General features: G+C 43.2%; 1 protein-coding gene and 1 non-coding gene across 2 annotated transcripts; one reads left to right on the plus strand and one right to left on the minus strand.

Annotated features, from left to right (window-relative positions):
- The first annotated feature begins 92 nt into the window (after positions 1-92).
- On the plus strand, positions 93-18,628 carry Dpm1 (dolichyl-phosphate mannosyltransferase subunit 1, catalytic). The gene is made up of 9 exons (XM_055596239.1): positions 93-348; positions 2,929-3,028; positions 7,118-7,151; positions 10,529-10,605; positions 10,821-10,846; positions 11,788-11,883; positions 15,618-15,686; positions 17,328-17,442; positions 18,335-18,628. The coding sequence occupies exons 1-9, from the start codon at positions 188-190 to the stop codon at positions 18,437-18,439; spliced, it is 783 nt and encodes a 260-aa protein (XP_055452214.1). The 5' UTR covers positions 93-187; the 3' UTR covers positions 18,440-18,628.
- On the minus strand, positions 16,563-16,665 carry LOC129668340 (U6 spliceosomal RNA). The gene has a single exon (XR_008718899.1). It is a non-coding gene; the product is annotated as a U6 spliceosomal RNA (small nuclear RNA).
- Positions 18,629-18,792: the final 164 nt, after the last annotated feature.

Raw genomic sequence — 18,792 nt, forward strand, 5'->3', positions numbered from 1 at the left:
AAATGAAACTGGTGGTTGTTTTATAAGGAAACCTTCAGAATCGACTTGAAACCGTCGCAGAACATGAATATTTCCAGGGACACACATTGAGGCCTAGGAGAGCTAAGTCTCCCTCGTGCTTCGGGGATTTGGTACGATCCGCGTCATGTGACGTAGTTCCGCTTCCGGCTCCCTGTGCAGCTCCGTCATGGCCTCCTCGGGGGCGAGTCGTAGCAATACTGCGTCTCAGCGGCCGCCGCAGGGGCGCTCCTCACGACAGGACAAGTATTCGGTGCTTTTGCCCACCTACAACGAACGCGAGAACCTGCCGCTCATCGTGTGGCTGCTGGTGAAGAGCTTCTCCGAGAGGTAGAGGAAGCACCTCGCGCGGGCGCCGCAGAGCCAGCCGCGGGCTGCATGTCGGCGGTTGGCTGCGCGAGGAGATTGACCGAGGCCTCCTGGCCTCCGCTCCCCCCGGAGCCTGCTCGAAGCTTTCCCCAGCGAGGAAAGCCAAGGCGGACAGCTCCGCGTCTGTCTCCCGGGCTCTCATTCTTGCTGAGGTCTCGAGCGAGACCTGCGCTCTTGTCTCCGTCCCCCGCCTTTCTCTGGAAAGGGCTAATTTCACTTTTCCTAGGGGCAAGGCTGAAAGCTTGACCTCATCCCACTCCGGCCGGTCACGATCTGCCCCCCAGAGCCGGGAGTCCCGAGCCAGCGAGCTCACTACCGCCCCGGGGCCGAGCGCTTATGTAAGCTTGATGTTTGTGCTGTAAGGGAACTGCTGATGAGCAGGCATAGGAGAGAGCATCTTCGCCGAGTTTGGCACCGCGATTAGAAACTGAGCCTTGTTTGTTTTGAAAAAACGCGGGGCCTTGTGTAATGGAAGCAGAGTTCTACTGAGTTCCATTCCCAAGTCTTAGGAATGGGAATTTTGACATTGGAAGCATTATGCTGTTTCCGGCGGGGGGGGGGGGGGGGGACGGGACGGGACACTTGTTTGTTTTAAGGTCGCTGAAGTAAACAGTAAATTAAATGGCTCCTGTTTGCAGTACGGAGTCAGTTTTACGGCCAGGCGAATGTAATCATGCTGTGATAATCCTGAGCGATCTTTTCCTGTCAACATACAGAAACATGGTTTTGTTCTTTAGGTAGGGTGCCATAGCAGTGCCCTGTTTATTTAGACCAGTATGTCAGAGAACACATTGTTTCCGAGCTTTTTGTTTGTTGTTTGCTTTTGCTTTTCAAATGAGGATGAGGACGTTGTGTTCCTATTTTCTACCAGCTAGAAAAAGTACTCGATGCCAAGTTTGGTAGTGCGAGGGTGTAGCAGGTTCAGGTCAGCCTCTGTCTCAAACAAACAAACAAACAAAAAACCAACAACAAAGCTTGATATATAGTTTCTCCTTATAGAAAACACAACCTCACCATACTGTGATCCGTAAAAGCGGTAGGCTGCCTTGGTTGGTTGAGACAAGATTGTAGCCCTGACGGGCCTGAAACTCAGATACATCTGCCTCTGCCTCCCAAGTGCTGAGAGTAAAGGCATGCGCCACCCTCCCCCAGTTTAGGACTGCAGTTTTGATTGTCGTCTCTGAGTAAAACTGAATTTGTTTATAGTGGCCCCGCAATGTGTAGTGCATGTCTTTTTATTAGCTTTTGTCTTTCAGGTTGACTCTGCCAGCCTTTTCCAAAGTAGAGAAATCGGGGTTTGCAGATTAGTGTTTTGCTCTGTTTAGTTTATGGGCCCAAAACCTCCTACCTCACCGCTCTACTTCCCTCTTTCTGTTGTAACCAAGGCTGGCCTGGAACGCCGCAGCCTCCAGCCTCTGAAAGTTCTGGGGTATCTATTGAGTGGTTTGGGGTACTGGAGGATGAAACTCTGCCAATGAGCCGCATCCTACAGTGGATGTCCTGGAATCAAAATGAAGCTTAATAGAAATAGCTGCTTCTCAGATCTAGTTCTCAGATCTAGTTCTGCTTTGGTCCCTCAGGTGAGGTCTGTCTGATTCGAAACCAGAAAAGAAAAAAAAAGGGGGGGTGGGGGGGTCAGATTTTGCTTAAGAATGACTTCACTTCATGAGTTACCTTTTTCAAAATCAACATCTTTTGTGTTTGGACAAATTAAATACTAACCCAAAGTTAAAAAGGAGCAGAGGGAAGCTGGCCAGTACCCTTACTCTTTGTGTGTGTTGTGGGGTCAGGGTGCATGCACACACAGAGGCTGAGAAAAACCAGGTGCCTGCCTCATTGACTCTCCACTCTGAATTGTTTGAAACAGGGTCTCACTCAGCCTAAAGCTTACCCGTTAGGCTGGTGGATTCTTGAGCTGCTGTTACTTTGGGGGTTTCAACGTCCCACCCCTAGTGCTGTAATTACAGGAATGCCTAGTTGTACCCATTCTTTTGGCTGCTGGGTATCCAAACTCAGGTCCTATTGCTTGCATGGCAAGTGCTGCTGGCAAGAAGCCATCTCCCCGTCTCCACTGCGGTTACTCTTGGGCTGGGTTTTGTTTCTTTCCTGCCAAGTGTGCTGGAACTAACTTTTACAGACTTAAACGGTCTAGTGTTTCCTGGTTGATTTCCTAGGTTCAATATTCCTTTTTATGTCTTCTAATAAGAGGGTGGGGCATGATGATTATGTGTGTAGCAGGTAGGATTTTTCATGGTTTTTAGAGTAGAGACTATTGTGTGAATATAATGGAAAGTAATTTTAAGTGTCAAATTAAGTCGGATAAATTTCAGGTAATTAAATTTTCTAGTGCCATTTAAAGTGTTACTTTGCTTTGTTTATTTTGAGATGGGGTCTCTGGTATTGCAAGCAGTCTGTGAAGTCACCGTAGCTATGTAGAGAGGCCTTGAACATCCTAATCCTCCTGCCTTGTACCTTTTAAGATACTTTAAATTTTGAGATTTTTATCACCCAACATTAATATAAAATTAAATTTTATTTTAGTGCGATCAACTATGAAATTATAATCATAGATGATGGAAGCCCAGATGGGACAAGAGAAGTTGCTGAACAACTGGAAAAGATCTATGGGCCAGACAAAATTGTAAGTCGCAGACCCTTTCCTATTCTCTGTGGAGGGAAGTGTGGTAAGGAACAAAGTCTAAAAAGATGAGCAATGGCATTCCCTCTTGGGATTGAAATTATGTATCTTTGGTTTGGGGGCCAGTTTTACAGCCAAAGAGCAGGCCTCTGCCTGGCCTCTGGCTTTGTGCTGGGCGCTGCAGAATAAATTCCCTTAAATACTGAAAGGTGACACTGTTGGCAGGAGTGATACTGAGCGGATCAGCAAAGAGTTTTTGGGTTCTGTCTTTCTTGCTCCCTTCTCTGGGCTCTTGTGTATACAGTGCTGCCTGTGGCTCTGAGCTTATAGGTAGGAAAGGTGACCTGGAGGAACAGGAGTGACTCTGGGGCTTGAGGCCCTTAACTTTCTTCCTGTAGGGAGAGTGAGTGTGTGTTTGGGGCAGGTATTTCCCCGAATTTGACATTCTCAAGGTTAGGGTTAGGATTAAAGGAGGTGTTAAGGTTAGCCTGTCCTCCTGTAAGAGTGACTTGGACTTGGGCAGGTACAGAGGCAATTTTATAGTGGCTTCATGAATTTGATAATATTTTCGAAGCAGAATTGAAGCTTATGGAGTTTAAGCATGAGGGTGAGAGAGAGGTGTCTGGGCAGGAAAGCGCTCTTCCTGTTCTATAAGTTCTGAGTCCAGATCCTGGTACCCACATCAGACAGCTCATAAGTGTCTACAACCCCAGCACACATGTACACGTGCAGAGAAGGTGGAGCTGAGAGCATAGCTTTGGGCTCACTAGCACTTACTGTGAGTTGTATTTTTTTATTATTGGTTTGAGTTTATGAGTCTTTAAAAATATTTGTGAATTATGCTTTGGATAATTCTTTGGGACCAAAATCACATAGCTAAATACAGATTTAACTAGAAAACACATTCTAGCTGTGCATATGTCATTTGTGTTTACAGTTGATTGCAATTCACAGTTTCTTGGTTTGTACACATTGCTGGATGGTTGGCTGTAGAACCCTGTCCTGTGCATTCTGGATGTTTAGTGGCATCCCTAGCCACTAAGCACAAGATGCCAGTAGCAGCTTCCCTCCCTTCTTGGCAACCTGAAATGTACCTGATATTGTTACATGTCCCCTTGGGGATAACATTGCCCCTTCTCCAGATAGAGAACCATTGTCAGAGAAACAGAAGTCTCTGGAGACTCTATGAATACTTTCCTTTCAAGAAATGGTAACTTATCACCATAAGAAAACTAGATCTAGGGCTGGAGAGATGGCTCAGAGGTTAAGAGCACTGGCTGCTTTTCCAGAGGTTCTGAGTTCAATTCCCAGCAACCACATGGTGGCTCAAAACCATCTATAAGGAGCTCTGGTGCCCTCTTCCAGAGCACAGGCATATATGCAGGCAGAACACTGTATACATAATAAAATAAATAAATTTTTTTATAAAAAATAACACTAGATCTAGCTAGGTTTGTAATCCCAATAATGGTGGTAGTCGCCCCCCCCCCCCCCCCCCGTGGCACTGGAGAATTGAACCAAGGACCTTACACATGCTATGTGTAAAGTCTACCACTGAGCGTCTTCCCAGCTCGCTCTCTCTTTACCTCTCTCTCATTTTTGAGACAGGGTCCTTACCACTATGTTGTCCACTGGCCTCAACCATCCTTTGTAGTGAAGCCAGGCCTTGACATTTCCATCTTCACACTGAATCTGCTCCTGAGAAGCTGAGATCATAAACCTGCCCGTGGCAGTCCTGCTTAGGACTGTTTTCCACGGGTGGATGGAGTTTCAAGTAGCAAATGTCACATGGGGAAGTTATAGGGAAGTTGCACATCTCATACACATGCTCAGGACTCAGGCAGCCAAGTCCCGTGTCTGTCGTGTCTCAATCAACTAATTTCAGCCTGAGGCAGGTTTTGATGCTGGGTTCATATCTTTGGCCTATAGTTTTTGAAGTTTTCTTAGAAGCACCAGGCCAAGGCAACTGGTTCACATTGATTATACATTGAAACCTGTTCAGTAGTATGTCACAATTGTATGTTTAATCTGAAACATCAGTGTGACAACAGTTTGGATAGTTTTGCCATTAAAAACTATAGGCTAGGATTTGGCTGATGTTAGGAAATACTTTCTAAGTTGATTTGTCAAATTTTAAAACACTGCTAGCCCTTTTTTTTCCCCTATCACCCCAGTAAAGCGGGAAAATTGAGAAATTAAGGCTAGAGAGATAGTTGGCTAAGATCACTTAATGCTCCTGCAGAAGACCTAAATTCAGTTACCAGCACCTGTAATCAGATGGATCACAACTGCCTCTAACTCCAGGGGATATGATGTCCTTTCCTGGCCTCCACAGGCAGCTGTAGGCACATGCAAGCAAACACACATAATCGAAAATAAAAAAGTAAATCTTTTTAAAATTAACAAGAAAAGGCTGGATGTGGTGGTATACTCTTTTAATCCCAGCACTTAACAGGCAGAGGCAGGTGAATCTCTTTGAGTTGGAGGCCATCCTGATCTATATAGCAAGTTCTAGGCAAGCCAAGGCTACATAGTCAGATCCTGTCTCAAAAAAAGAAAGGAAAAAAAAAAAAAAGCAAGAAGAAAAAACTGCATTTACAGTCATTTCCTGTAAAGCCAGACAATGCTCAATTTTTTTTTTTTTTTCTTTTTCTATTGATTGATTGGTTGCTAGGGTCCCAAGCTGTCCTGGAAGTTATTATGATTCTTCTGCCTCAGCCTTACAAATGTTGGGATTACAGCTGAGAACCATTTAACTATACCTAGCACTTATTCATTTTATGGCTGTTTGTAGGACAAATGGGGGGGGGGTGCTAAAAAAGAAAACTTAAGGTGGGCAAGCTGTAAGTCTTGGCAGATGCCTGGAAGAAAAAATTGGAGAAAAGGAAGACAAGACCAAAAAGCAAAAACCTTTTTTTTTTTTTTTTTTTTTTTTTAAGTAGATGGAATGTGTTATTGGAGCAGTATAGAACAAGGTTAGTCATCCAACGCATGGTTAATCTGGCAGAGGAAAAGCAGTAGCAGCCATGTTTAAAGTTTGCGAAGATGAATAACAAAACCCAATACTGTGGAAAGCCACAGAATTGTTAGTTAAATGCTCGGTTTTTCTAAAAAGGAATCAATAAGTGCTCTTTAAGAATGGTAGAACTGGCAAAAATAGTGGCTAAGTGAGGTGGTACATGGCTTTAAACCCAGAACTTAGGAGGCAGAAGCCAGCCCTGTCTATACAGTAAGTTTCTGGTCAACCAGGGATACACAGTAAACCCTGTCTCCAAAAACAGTATACACAACAGAAGTACTAATAGATATGAAGATAATTCTGTTTCATAGAAGAATGGGGGGGGGGATGTAAAACTTTACCTGTAAGGTTAGGATTAAAGAAAATTACTTTTCCTTTTGAAGAGTCCCTGGGTTCAATTCTTAGCTCCCACATAGTGGCTTACAACCATTCCTGTTCCAGGAATCCAACAACCTTTTCTGGTCTCCATGGACACTAGGCATGCACATGGTACACAGACATACATGCAGGAAAACATACACATAAAATTTAAAATCTAAAAGAGAAAAGGTTTTGTGTCAGGTAGTGGGGGGGTGTGCCTTTGATCTCAGGAGGCAGAGGCAGAGGCAGAGGCAGGTGGGTCTCTGTGAAGCCAGCCTGGTCTACAAAGAGCATTCCAGCCGGGGCTATTCAGAGAAACCCTGTCTTAAGTTTTGTTGTTGAACTGGTTGGTGTGATGGCTGCTGTCTTCCATTTGTTGTTAGATGTGGGCGTTCTGAAGTCTAGGCTGGCTCATACTAGCTGAACTTGAGTTCCTGGCTCTTGGTCCCTCCTCCCAAACACTGGGATTGCTGCTGTTGCACCACTGTTCAGATAGTGCTGAGAAGGGAGCCAGGGCTTCGTGCATACTAAGCTCTATCTCCAGCGCCAAACACAGTCTTGGCTTTACAGGAAAATGTTCAACAGACTCTGCTTCAAGGTCTAGTAATTTCAACTAATGTTTTAAAATGAGTATGCATTTGTAGGAGTAAAATAAAACTTAAAATGCTTTTTTTTTTCTTTTTGTGTTGAAATGTTGGTTCTTTTTCTTGCAGCTCCTAAGACCACGGGAGAAAAAGCTGGGCCTCGGTAAGTAAGGTCTCCTGTTATCTGCTCTAATCATGTTTGCCACTCTGTTTTCCCAGTTTGGAAAAAGCCGCAAGTACAGTCAGCTGTGTTGCCCTTTAGAGCTCTTTATGACATCCTAGTAGTTTAACTTGGGTTGTTTGTATCAGTTGGGACCCACTCAGAGAAATAGAAAGTACTGTCATTCTGTTGGAGTAGGATCTTAGTAAAGGAAAAGGAATTGTTCAGAAGCCTGGTACAAAGCTGAGCCACTGAGAGAGGAACGACTGATCACTGTAGAGCTGGAGTGGCTCAGGAGGCTGGAAGGTTGAGTATGATGGGACCCAGAAACTTGTCTGTTCAGAGGGAACGGAATGGTGGAGAGGGGGAACATGGCTAAAGGTAGAGCTGTGGGAGGCCTGAGCTGATGCTGCTGGATGCCATGCAGAGAGGGTTACTTAGACGATCCCGGCTTCCTGGCTGTCATCACTCGTGCTTCTGGAACACAAGTGATGAGAGAACCCGGGAAATGGGGTTCCTTGTAATCTAGCCTAGATAAAGAAGATTCAGAGCCCGAGTCTGAAGGAGGATATCTTGGACCAGTATATAATAAGTCTAAAAGGTGATTGCTTCTAATAATGAAAAAGTTTCCACCTTAAACAGAACATTCTGAGTAGTGGTTCTTAATCTCCCTAATGATGTGTGCAACCCTTTGACACAGTTCCTTATGTTGTGGTGACCACCAGCCGTAAAGTTGTTTGTTTGTTTTGTGGTTTTTTGGCACTTCTTCATGACTGTAATTTTGCTACTGTTATGCTCATGATGTAAATACCAATAAGCAGGATATCTATATACGACTCCTGTGAAAGGGTCAATTGACTCCCAGAGAGGTCACGACCCTCATATTGAAAACCACTGTTCTAGAGTATTTCAAGTGAGTTGACTGATTATGAGACTTGAAATGCCATCGTTTTCTGAATTAAGGAAGGGGCCTTTTCTAGTACCTCCTTAGCTCCCAGATTGGGGCAGGGAGGGCTCACCTGTAATTCCAGCCCCAAAAGAAGGAGTGAGTCTAGCCATATCAGTGAGCTCTGAGTTTGGTTGAGAAGTTCTGCCTTAATTAATTAGGTGAAAGAAGGATTGAGCATGACTTCCAGCATCAACCTTGGACCTCCACATGCTCACACATTTATGCACAGGCATGAGTTCATACCTCAAACACATGGAAAAAGGAAAAAAGTTAGAATGAACTTGCTAGCAACATCAAATGCTTGAATTTCTGTGTTTACAGGATTCTTTGAGCTTGAAGTGATCTGGAAAATGTCACCCAAAAAAAGCCAAAGAGTTTTTGAGCAGTCGTTAAAAATGCTAGAGAGTCACTCATTCAAAGCCTTTAGGAAAGCTCAGGGCTCCAAATGAGGTGTTTGTGATTTTTTTTTTTATTAGTTACTCTTTATTTACTTTGTTATCCCCCCATAAACTCTTCCTTCCTCCCCTTCTAATCCCACCTTTCCTCCCCCTTCTTCACGCATGTCCCTTCCCAAGTCCACTGATAGGGGAGGTCCCCCTCTCCTTCCTTCTGATCTTAGTCTATCAAATCTCATGAGGAGTGGCTGCATTGTCATCTTCTGTGGCCTGGTAAGGCTGCTCCCTCCTCACGGGGAGGTGATCAAAGAGCAGGCCAATCCGTTTATGTCAGAGGCAGTCCTCTTCCCATTACTATGGAACCCACTTGGACACTACACTGCCATGGACTACATCTGTGCAGGGGTTCTAGGTTATCTCCATGCCTGGTACTTGGTTGGAGTATGAGTCTCTGGGAAGACCCCTGTGTTCAAATTTTCGGGTTCAGTTGCTCTCTTTGTGGAGTTCCTGTCCTCTCCAGATCTTTCCCACGTCTTTCATAAGATTGCATGCACGATGTTTTGTTTTTAAAACTTGGTTCTGCTTTCATTGATCCATAGTAACTGTCCACACTGTGACACTAGCCTTGGTGTACAATGTGCAAGCATCAGATCAAGGGACTAGGCATTTCTGTTAACCTCAAACACACCATTTCTCAGTGGCTGGAATGTTGGAAAGCTTTCTCTAGCCAGGTCTGGTGGTGCACACCTTTAATATCAGCACTCAGGAGATAAATAGATCTCGTTGAGTTTGAGACCAGCCTAGTCTACATAACAAATTTCAGGCTAGCCAGAGCTACATAGTGAAATGCTCAGCTGGTGTCAGGCATAATAGTTGATAGCTGGGCCTCTGGCCACATATGCTCTAGTAGGGCCTAGTGTACCTGGCAAATTACAATTCACCTTCAGACAGCATCTGTAGAACCTGACTTGGAGTGCAAGGAAGAACAAGAGGAAAACTGGTTGGGAAATAAAACTCGGATCAGAAGGTAATGCCTGGGGCAACGTGAAGGTAGAGGTAGTATTAGGTTGAGAGATGGTTGGGATATAGAGCCTCATAGGCACAGGTGGGGAGTTACCTACAGAGGCAGAACTCAGCTTTTCCTGAGCATGATTGGCATAGTCAGACACCTGTGCCATTTCCTGAGCCGTGGCCTGGGAACTGGGAGAGTGATCATTAGGAGATACATTTGTGGTTTCTGAAAAGGATAAGTGAAGATGGCAGTGGCTAGGAAGGTGGTGTGTAAATAGGGAGCTCTGAGAAACCTGGCCTCCTCTGTCTCAGGAAGATGCTAGCACTAGAAGGTTTGGTGTTTTTGCTAAAGGACCAGGGAACATTAAGCATATAGTGATTTTTATATGATCTGAGACTTTGGAAGCTTGGCATGATGCTTCTTAACTGTTAGAGGCTGTGGGGAAGACTCCTCATGGGTTCAAGGTCAGCCTGAGCTACAGAGTGAAACTTTGTCTTAACCTCTCCTTCCCCCCAGGAAAAGAAAAAGAAACATCTCTTTAGTAATTTTAAATAGAAGGATGGGGCTTTGTTTGTTTGTTTTTATTGGCATCAGAATGGAGGATGAGTGGCCAGCTTCCTTCTTGACTGTGTTTATAATACAAGTGGACGGACTGTGCTACTGTGTATAGAGAGTTACCAGTTGGTCAGGGTCACTTTTAGAGGACACATGTGTTTAGGATGCTAAGTGATGTCTTTCCCTATTTTAAATGCACCCAAATGCATTTTGGGTAGAGTTTTGTTATTGTTGTTTTTCAAACTTTAAGTGTGTTTTTTGCCTATATTTGTGTCAGTGTGCCATGTACATGAAGTGCCTGTAGAAGCCAGAAGGAGGCAGCAGAGAGCATGACGCTGGTGTTGCAGTGGTTCTGAACTGCCATGTCAGTTCTGGAAATAGACCCTGGGGCCGCATAAGAGCGCTGAGCCCAGCTCTCCAGCTCCTTCTGGTGATTTTTGTTAATGAGTCTAAATACTTTAAATTTTAGGAACTGCCTATATTCATGGGATAAAACATGCCACAGGAAACTATGTCATCATTATGGATGCTGATCTCTCACACCATGTAAGTGCCTCCCCACTCTCTTCCTTTCTGCATTGGGATGGTCTTACTGTGTAGTCTAGACTGCTCTGAAGAATGTGGAGCCCCCGCTTTAGCCTTTTGATTGTGAAGATTAACAGGCATGTGCCACGTCATTCAGTTGATCTTTCCTGATTAGGTGTTCATGATAAACTTGTCATATGTTGCTGACTTTCTGTTGATTTTCTTCCAAATTTCAGCCCAAATTTATTCCTGAATTTATCAGGTAGGTACTGTTTCTAATATTTTTCATATTAGAAATTTAAAATTCAGATTGTTAATTTAAAGTAGATGTGCTACTTTTAACTTTTCTGTCAAAATTTAACAGACTCATAAGTATAGGTCTGTAACTAAATGACTTATTTTAGGAGCCCTTAGGAACCTTCAATAGATGTTTCTATTCTCTTCTTTCAAAACCAAAAAAGATGAAGTCCTTGTTGTCTAGAATTGGGCTTGACATGTTAGAATCAAAGACCATAGACAAAGGGTTTTGTCCAGGGGTGCCTGGCTTCTAGGCTACATGACTCCACTGTGTATTCCCTCAGTCCTTTGTCAGACAAAATGAGTCAGGTGGTGGTGGTGGTGGCACAAGCCTTTAGTCCCACCCAGCTTGGGAAGCAGAGGCAGGTGGATCTATGAATTCAAGGCCAGCCAGGTCTACAGAGTGAGTTCGCAAATAGCCAGGGCTACACAGAGAGCAGTGGCTGCTGCTTGACAAGGCAGTGAGGGATTACGCTGGAGTCCTGATACCTAGAAGCCAGCCGCCCTCCAACCACGCCGTTTGTCTGTGCCTTTAATCCCAGCACTATGGAGACAGAGGCAAAATTACCTTTGTGAGTTCAGAGCACCCATGTGGCATCTCACTACCAATCTATATCTTCAGTTCCAGGAGGTCCAACACCTCCTGCCCTTTGAGGGTACGGCCTATACATGCTATACTGACATGCACGCAGGCAGAACATCCATACACATAAAATGTTTTAAAAACTTAAATAAAACACAAGATCAGTGTCAGGTTTGAAAGACTTATTTGAACAGTCCAGTAACCTGTTTGGCTTCATGCTTTGCCTCTGCTTCCCTTAAAACTTGATTCTGTGGTGGTTTATGAAGATGCCTGATAAAAGCCCAAGAGCTTTTTCTAATTAAGTTACTTTTTTTTTTCCACAGGAAACAAAAGGAGGGTAATTTTGATATTGTCTCCGGAACTCGCTACAAGGGAAATGGGGGTGTTTATGGCTGGGATTTGAAAAGAAAACTGATCAGGTATGTGTACATGTTTTGTGATTTCTCTACAGGGGAACTACTAGATAAACTTAATGCTAGGATTGCATTACCACAGCAGGGCCTTAAAGTTTGTAGGATCAGGGTATAACTTCCCATAAAGCTTCCTAGAGAGCATCTTACCTACAAGTTGTCATTTGCCAAGAGTTTTACCTTAGCTGTTTGGGAGAAAATGAATACAAATATTAGAACCCTCGATAGCATTGGTCTGCATCAATCAGAGTGACTGTTTTGATTATGGTTTTATATAATCATTTTAATAAGGTACTTTATTACTGTAGCTTTGAAGTCAGACAGACCTTGGTTTCTCATTATTGTGTTACCTTATATATTTACCTTTCCAGAGCTTTTCTTTGCTCTTATTAAAACCAGCATTCTAGATTTCTGATATTGTCTGACAAGATAGGTGGGAGTCCATGGACTGACTGGCAGCTGCTCCACTGCCTTCACCTGGAGTTAGTCTTGCTGCTGCAGCTTGCTTCCTTCTGCACAGCATTGGCCATGCTAGCAGGTCACACACCAGGCAGTTAGTGCTGGTAGTTGGCTGGGCATCTCAGTTCTGGTGGCTTCTCATCAGACAGGTAGAGAGAGTAGTTGCCTTTATTTTTTTATTTTATTTTGATGAGTGTGTGTGTGCGCGTGCGCAGGCACGCGCAGCAGAGACAGAGACAAGGGAGAGAAGAAGGTGGAGTGCTCACCTCAGGTGTTGTGTAGGTATTAGTCCTCAGGCAATTGCACTTGTATTTTGAGGTAGGATTTCTCAGTTTTTATAACTTGCTAATGAGGCTAGGCTGGCTAGTCACCACGGTACACTACCATGCCTGGCTTTTCAGTGAGGATTTTAAGGATCCCACTTGCGTCTTCATGTATTCGAGGCAAGCACACTTTACTACCTGAGCTATTTCTCCAGCCTCTTCACATGGAGTCTTTTTAAAGAAACAAAGGTAGAAACCACCATCCTCCACGTGTGGGCCCCATTAGAACGGTGTTTTCCATGAACAAAGAGTAGAGGAATAGTCTGGCACTCGGTGTAAAGACCCATAAAGAAAATGGGATACAGTCCACCCCACTCAGTGTCAGGGTGATGGGAAGGAGGGATTCGCACCTACCAGTAATGCTGCACGTTACGTTTGCCTCAGCTGTGGAATCTTGGATAGTCATTTAAAGCATTAAATCTTCTGTTAAATAAGTAATACAATAAGTAGTGTTTTTTAGTCCTACTAAAACACAGGACTCTCGTGAGGGGAGAATACACAGCAACTCCTGCCCCTTCTCATACCCATTGCAACCCATGTGACTGAGGCTCTCCAGAGGTTGGAGGCAGACTCAGCTGATACTGAAAACAAGTTATTAACCTCCAAAGAAAGGCATTTTGAACTTGGCCATTCATTCACCTGTTAATTAAAATTAGAGAGTTGTAATCATGAGCACATTCTGATCTTTCAGTTACAGCATTTGGATCTGGTTTTGTCTACTGACAGTAGTGACTGCACTATGTAGGCTTTAGGTCCCAGTGTGGCCCATAACTGGAACTGAAGCCCAGACTGAGTGACTCGTACCACACTTTAATCAAAACACTATAATTTGAGGTCAGTTTGAACCACATAAGGAGTTGACGCCATCTATCCAATTAAAAATCCATCATCACTGGCAGTGTAGCACATACTTAAGAGGCTAAAGCAGGAGGATGACTTACACACAGGCTTTTGGGATCGACTTGGGTAGTATTACAAGATTCTATCTTAAATAAATAAAATAACATGAAACAATATATTGGGGCTGAGGATGATGTAGGAAGCCTTGGGTTCTCTTCCTAGCACATCTACACTGCCTAGATGTCATAACCCACTCTAAAAGCTAGGATGATTAAGACGTTCTCTCAAACAAAGCAAAAATGCTCAAATCAAAGATGATCTTACACATGACTACAGACACGGACACTACTGTCTTCGTTACTATGCTGTTGCTATGAAGAGACACCATGACCATAGCAAATTATAAAAGAAAGCATTTAACTGAGGGCTTGCTCTCCATGATTGTCATGGCCGGAAGCATGGCAACAGGCAGACAGGCATAGTGCTGAGGGAGCCACTAGCTATGAACTTCCATCCTGATCAAGTTGGAGTCAGAGAGCAAGGCTTGGCTTGGCATGAGCTTTTGAAACCTCAAAGCCCACCACCCCTAGTGACACTTTTCTCCAACAAGGCCTCACCTCTTAATCCTTCCTAAACAGTTCTATCAACTGGAAACCTAGTTTTGAAATACATATAAGTCTATGGGGTCATTCTCATTTAGATTACCACAAAGACAGGATATATGTTTTTTAAAGCAAATGTTTTAGAGGGGGTACTATATCTTGAAATAGTCTCACAGCTTTTAGATATTACTAAAGATTGGGGAAGTGTTGTTAGTCATCATCCCAGTTGCAGTCTCTAACCATGTGGTTTTGGTGTTTTGTTGTTGTTGATGTTGTTTTTTAATGATCTTCATTAAGGAAGCCTTGGTTTAGGGTTTGGTTTGATTTGATTTTTTTGAGTAGGGCTTCTCTGTGTAGCCGTGGTTGTTCTGGAACTTGCTCTGGACCAAGCTCTGCCGCCCAAGTGCTGGGATTAAAGGCCTGTGCTGCTGCTGCTCAAGCGGTTTTGGTCTTAGAACCAGAGTTACTAAAATGGCTGCCATGCAAAAAAGTCATTTTCTTCAGGCCTCTGAAACTCTTTGAAATGTTAATGTAAAGATCTCTAATAGCTGGTGACTGATAATTGTATTGGATTCTGTTAATCTAGAGCCATTGTTATGGACTGAATGTTTGTGCTTCACAAATGCCTATGTTAAATGAGAACCCCTAGTGTTTTGGAGTCTTTTTCTTTGGGAGGTGGTTAGTTTGGAAGATAATGGGGTGAGCTCTCTGATGGGATTAGCATCCTTTTAAGAGATCAGAGGGTCACCACTCCACCCCCATTCTCACTTGTCCCACACCTTCTTCCCCTTCTTTAAAACCAGGAGAATACATTTCCAGTTTACACCAATGTAGGTGGTATTTTGTTACAGTAGCCAAGCAGACTCAGTCCCCAAACACCATCAGAAGCACTCCCCTGCTTTCATGCTGCTGTTTTTCTTCAGTTGGCTTCCTGGCTGCCCAAGTGTTTGTGATCCTCCTGCTTCAGCCTCCTGAGTGCTAGCTATCTGCCATTATAGACTTGTACCAACGTGCTAGGTGTAAAACCAGTCTCTGTTTGCTGAAATCTGAAAAAGAAACTTAACAAATCCCTTGTCTTTCTGCCAAAAAATGTATAGGTTTAAATGACTGACTTTTCTTCTTAGCTAAAGTAGGCTTGGGGTGTGTGGGTGCATGAGTGTGTGTGTGCTTCGCATGCAGCCAAGCAATCTCGACACGCCTAGTCTCTGCAGTGCTGGGGATGGAACCCAGGCCTATGAACATGCTGTGGCCTGGCCCTTGTTTATTATCAACATGTGGCAGGATGGAGACTTTTTGGGCTCTTCTCTATTTCACTTGTGAAGGGTAAAAATTGCCTATATTCTGAGACGTGTCAGGTCTCATTCACTGTCTTGTTTGTTCTAGAGAATTATCATTGTGTGTGTGAAATTAGTATCACATTTATTAATTACTAGTATTTTTAACATTGTGTTCTTGGGTGTGTTTCTCTTGCTTTTAAAATATATTTAATTTAATAAGGAAAATCTGATTAATTTGGCAGCCGTGGGGCCAATTTTATAACTCAGATTTTGCTGAGACCAGGAGCATCGGACTTAACAGGAAGCTTCAGGTACCGTGATTCTACATCCTGAACTTTTTCCTGGATTCTTGTGTTAAGAGGCTATTGAAGGAGCTGCTTTCCCAGCAGGGCATGCTAATTTGAGCACTCAGGAGGCAGAGACAGGAGGATCTCCGAGCTTGAGGCCAGCTTGGTCTACATAGTAAGTTGCAGGACAGCGAGGGTTACATAGAGTGACGCTGTCTCAGAATCCCCCAAAAGAGAGCTACTTTTCTTCCATACTGACATAAGTCACACTTCCACAGTGATGATCGGCAGGCTGAAGTTCCCAAGAACCTTGTTAAAGGATGTTAGACTGTTGCTTTCCAAGTGAAATGCAAGGTTTTGGCATGCTTGTTCAGTTCAGTGCTGGGCTTGACTGCCCATTGGGGAACATGGCTGCTGCTGTACTCTGGATAGCACATGCATATCCCAGCTGCAGCATCCTCCTTACTATTTCCACTTTTCAGTGACCTTCTCACTATAAATGAGTCTGTGCTGTTGGTTTTACCCACATTTAAAAAGCTAAAAGCTACAGGAGGCTCAGTGGAAGACTGGAGCAAGAGTTGGGTTCTAGATAACTCCTTTGGCATAATAGGTCCATTGGTCTTGAGACTATAGCTATGCCAAATTCCCACTTCTAGCTTACAGATGTACATACACATAATAAAAACAGCTAGGTCACGGGGTAAAGATGCATTCTATAAAAGCCTAACAACCTGAGTTTTATCCCTGGAGCCCATGATACAAGGAGAGAAAATCATTCCTGACCTCAACACACACATGCAAGAAGGGGGAGGCAGGCATAGACATAGGCTAATAAACTTTAAATTAAAAAAAAATTGTAATCTCCCTAGTTTTTTGCATTAAATTTTAATATTAAAATATATATATATGGAATACTTCCTGAATTTGCCTGTTATATTTGTGCAGGGGCCATGCTAATCCTGTCTGTATTGTTCCAGTTTCAGTATATGAGCTGCCAAAGCCAGCAGCCTGCCTACTGATTTAAATAAATAAAGCCCCTTCTGAAAACTGACACCTCCTGCTTCTTGGGGTTTCTGAACATCTTACCTTATAAACGGAGTGAGCCATGTGCTTGACTGGCGAGGTGTGCTTAATAATGTAGAGCTGCCTACCACAAGTACCTGTGACCCTGGTTGTTCATAGAAGTCTAAAGGAGGGCCTCCATCCTGTGATGGCTAGTCTTGGTCTGACCTAGCTTGTCCACAGTCTTAACAGCTTTTCCTGGAATGACCTGATTGTCCTTAGGATCATGCCCCATGTTGTCAAGCAGCAGATGACTTACTAACTGCTGTGCTGCTCATCACCATGCTGCATGTCATCATCTGTTAGTTCTGCCATTCCAGCATATCCAGTTCAAAGGTGAATTCAAAACCAAAAGTATGGGTGCTTATGTGAACTTCTTATAATATAAATCTCAAGAAGATACTAAGAACCCATTTTCAAAATTATTCCAAACTCTTAGTGTATACTTCATGGCCTAGACACATGATCAAGCTCTGAGAACTTGTCTGTATACCAGTGGCTATGAGAGTTTTAGATTATAGACACTGGTGAGTTCTCAAAGTTCAGGGTATGTGTAGACAGGCATGTATCCAGATGCTCATAAATACTCTTGTTTTCCTACAGGTTATACCGAAAAGAAGTTCTACAGAAATTAATAGAAAAATGTGTCTCCAAAGGCTATGTCTTTCAGATGGAGATGATTGTTCGAGCAAGACAGTTGAATTACACCATTGGTGAGGTGAGCAACTGTTGGTTGCTAAGTCCTGTGTTCTACTACCCAGAAAAGGAGGTTTACAAAAGCACAGCTTTCCTAACTGCCGAGTTTGCAGTGTCTTAGGCTGGCAGTTTGTGGGTTGTAGGTGTGTGAAGGTTGGTGACGCCTATAATCCTCGCACTTGAGAGGTGAAGGAAAGAGGACCAGGAAGAAGACTAGCCTTGACTACAGAGTAAGCTGCAAGTCAGCCTGGGCTATATGATACCCAGACTCTGTTCACTAGATGTGATGATATAGTAAACCTACAACACTAAAAGATGAACATTCAGATGAGTGTGTTTGGCCTACTGTGATTTATTCTGAGCCACGTTTCCTTTTAAATAATGACGCTTCTGGCACCTCAGACTTCTAACGAGTACCTGGCTACTTTTCTTCTTCGTAAATGTTCCGGGGTTACAGAACCTAGGCTAGAGGCAGGGTTTGTCTCTCAGGCTGCGTGTGAGTTATTAGAGACCACCCCACATCTAAATACCAAAAGCTTTCTCATTGCAAGAAAATACCCACCTCCCGGAATGCCCCTTATGACCATTAGAAAGGTTTGTAATTTAACTCCACTGTAACATTAACTGTAACAAATTGGAGAAAAAAGTGAAAAATCATTTTATTGGAAATACAACCTGAAATTTGAACATACTAACATAATGTTAAGGGTTGGTGCTTTTCATCCTGTAGATTTGATTCAGATGACTTACTTTGAGATAATAAATAAACAGTTACGGTAAGAACTGTGATTGTCAGCCTGGTGCTGCAGGTTGAGGCTTTGCTCTTGTATTGGAAATGCTGTAGCCTGAGCTTGCCTCCTTTGTTGTCATCGTTTGAAGACTGACTTTCATGTACGTGTCTTTTTTTTAACCAGGTTCCAATATCATTTGTGGATCGAGTTTATGGTGAATCCAAGTTGGGAGGAAATGAAATAGTCTCTTTCCTGAAAGGATTATTGACTCTCTTTGCTACTACATAAAAGAAATTAATCATTTATACTTAACCCTGTTCATTTCAATTAAAAGTAAGAGAAGCCTGGGTCACTGATTTTTATCAATGTTCTTTTAACACATGAGCCAAACAAAGGTAAGGTGCATTTTATACAGATCTTTTCTCTGGAGAAACTCCATTTTTTATTTCAAATTAAAATTTAAAGTTCTTGGTTTAATGAGCAATGTCCTCAATTTTCATGTACATTGTACTGTATTAATATCTATAAATAAATGTATCTAGGTTTTGCATAAAGTGTTGCTGCTGTTGTTAGATATGTGAGTGTGGCGTTTTTATGAGAAAGAATATGAAATATCCATAAAACTAGCCAGTTAGTTCTTT

Source organism: Psammomys obesus, unplaced genomic scaffold (genome assembly GCF_907164565.1).
Source record: "Psammomys obesus unplaced genomic scaffold, mPsaObe1.curated_primary_1811, whole genome shotgun sequence".
NCBI classification, from domain to species: Eukaryota; Metazoa; Chordata; class Mammalia; order Rodentia; family Muridae; genus Psammomys; species Psammomys obesus.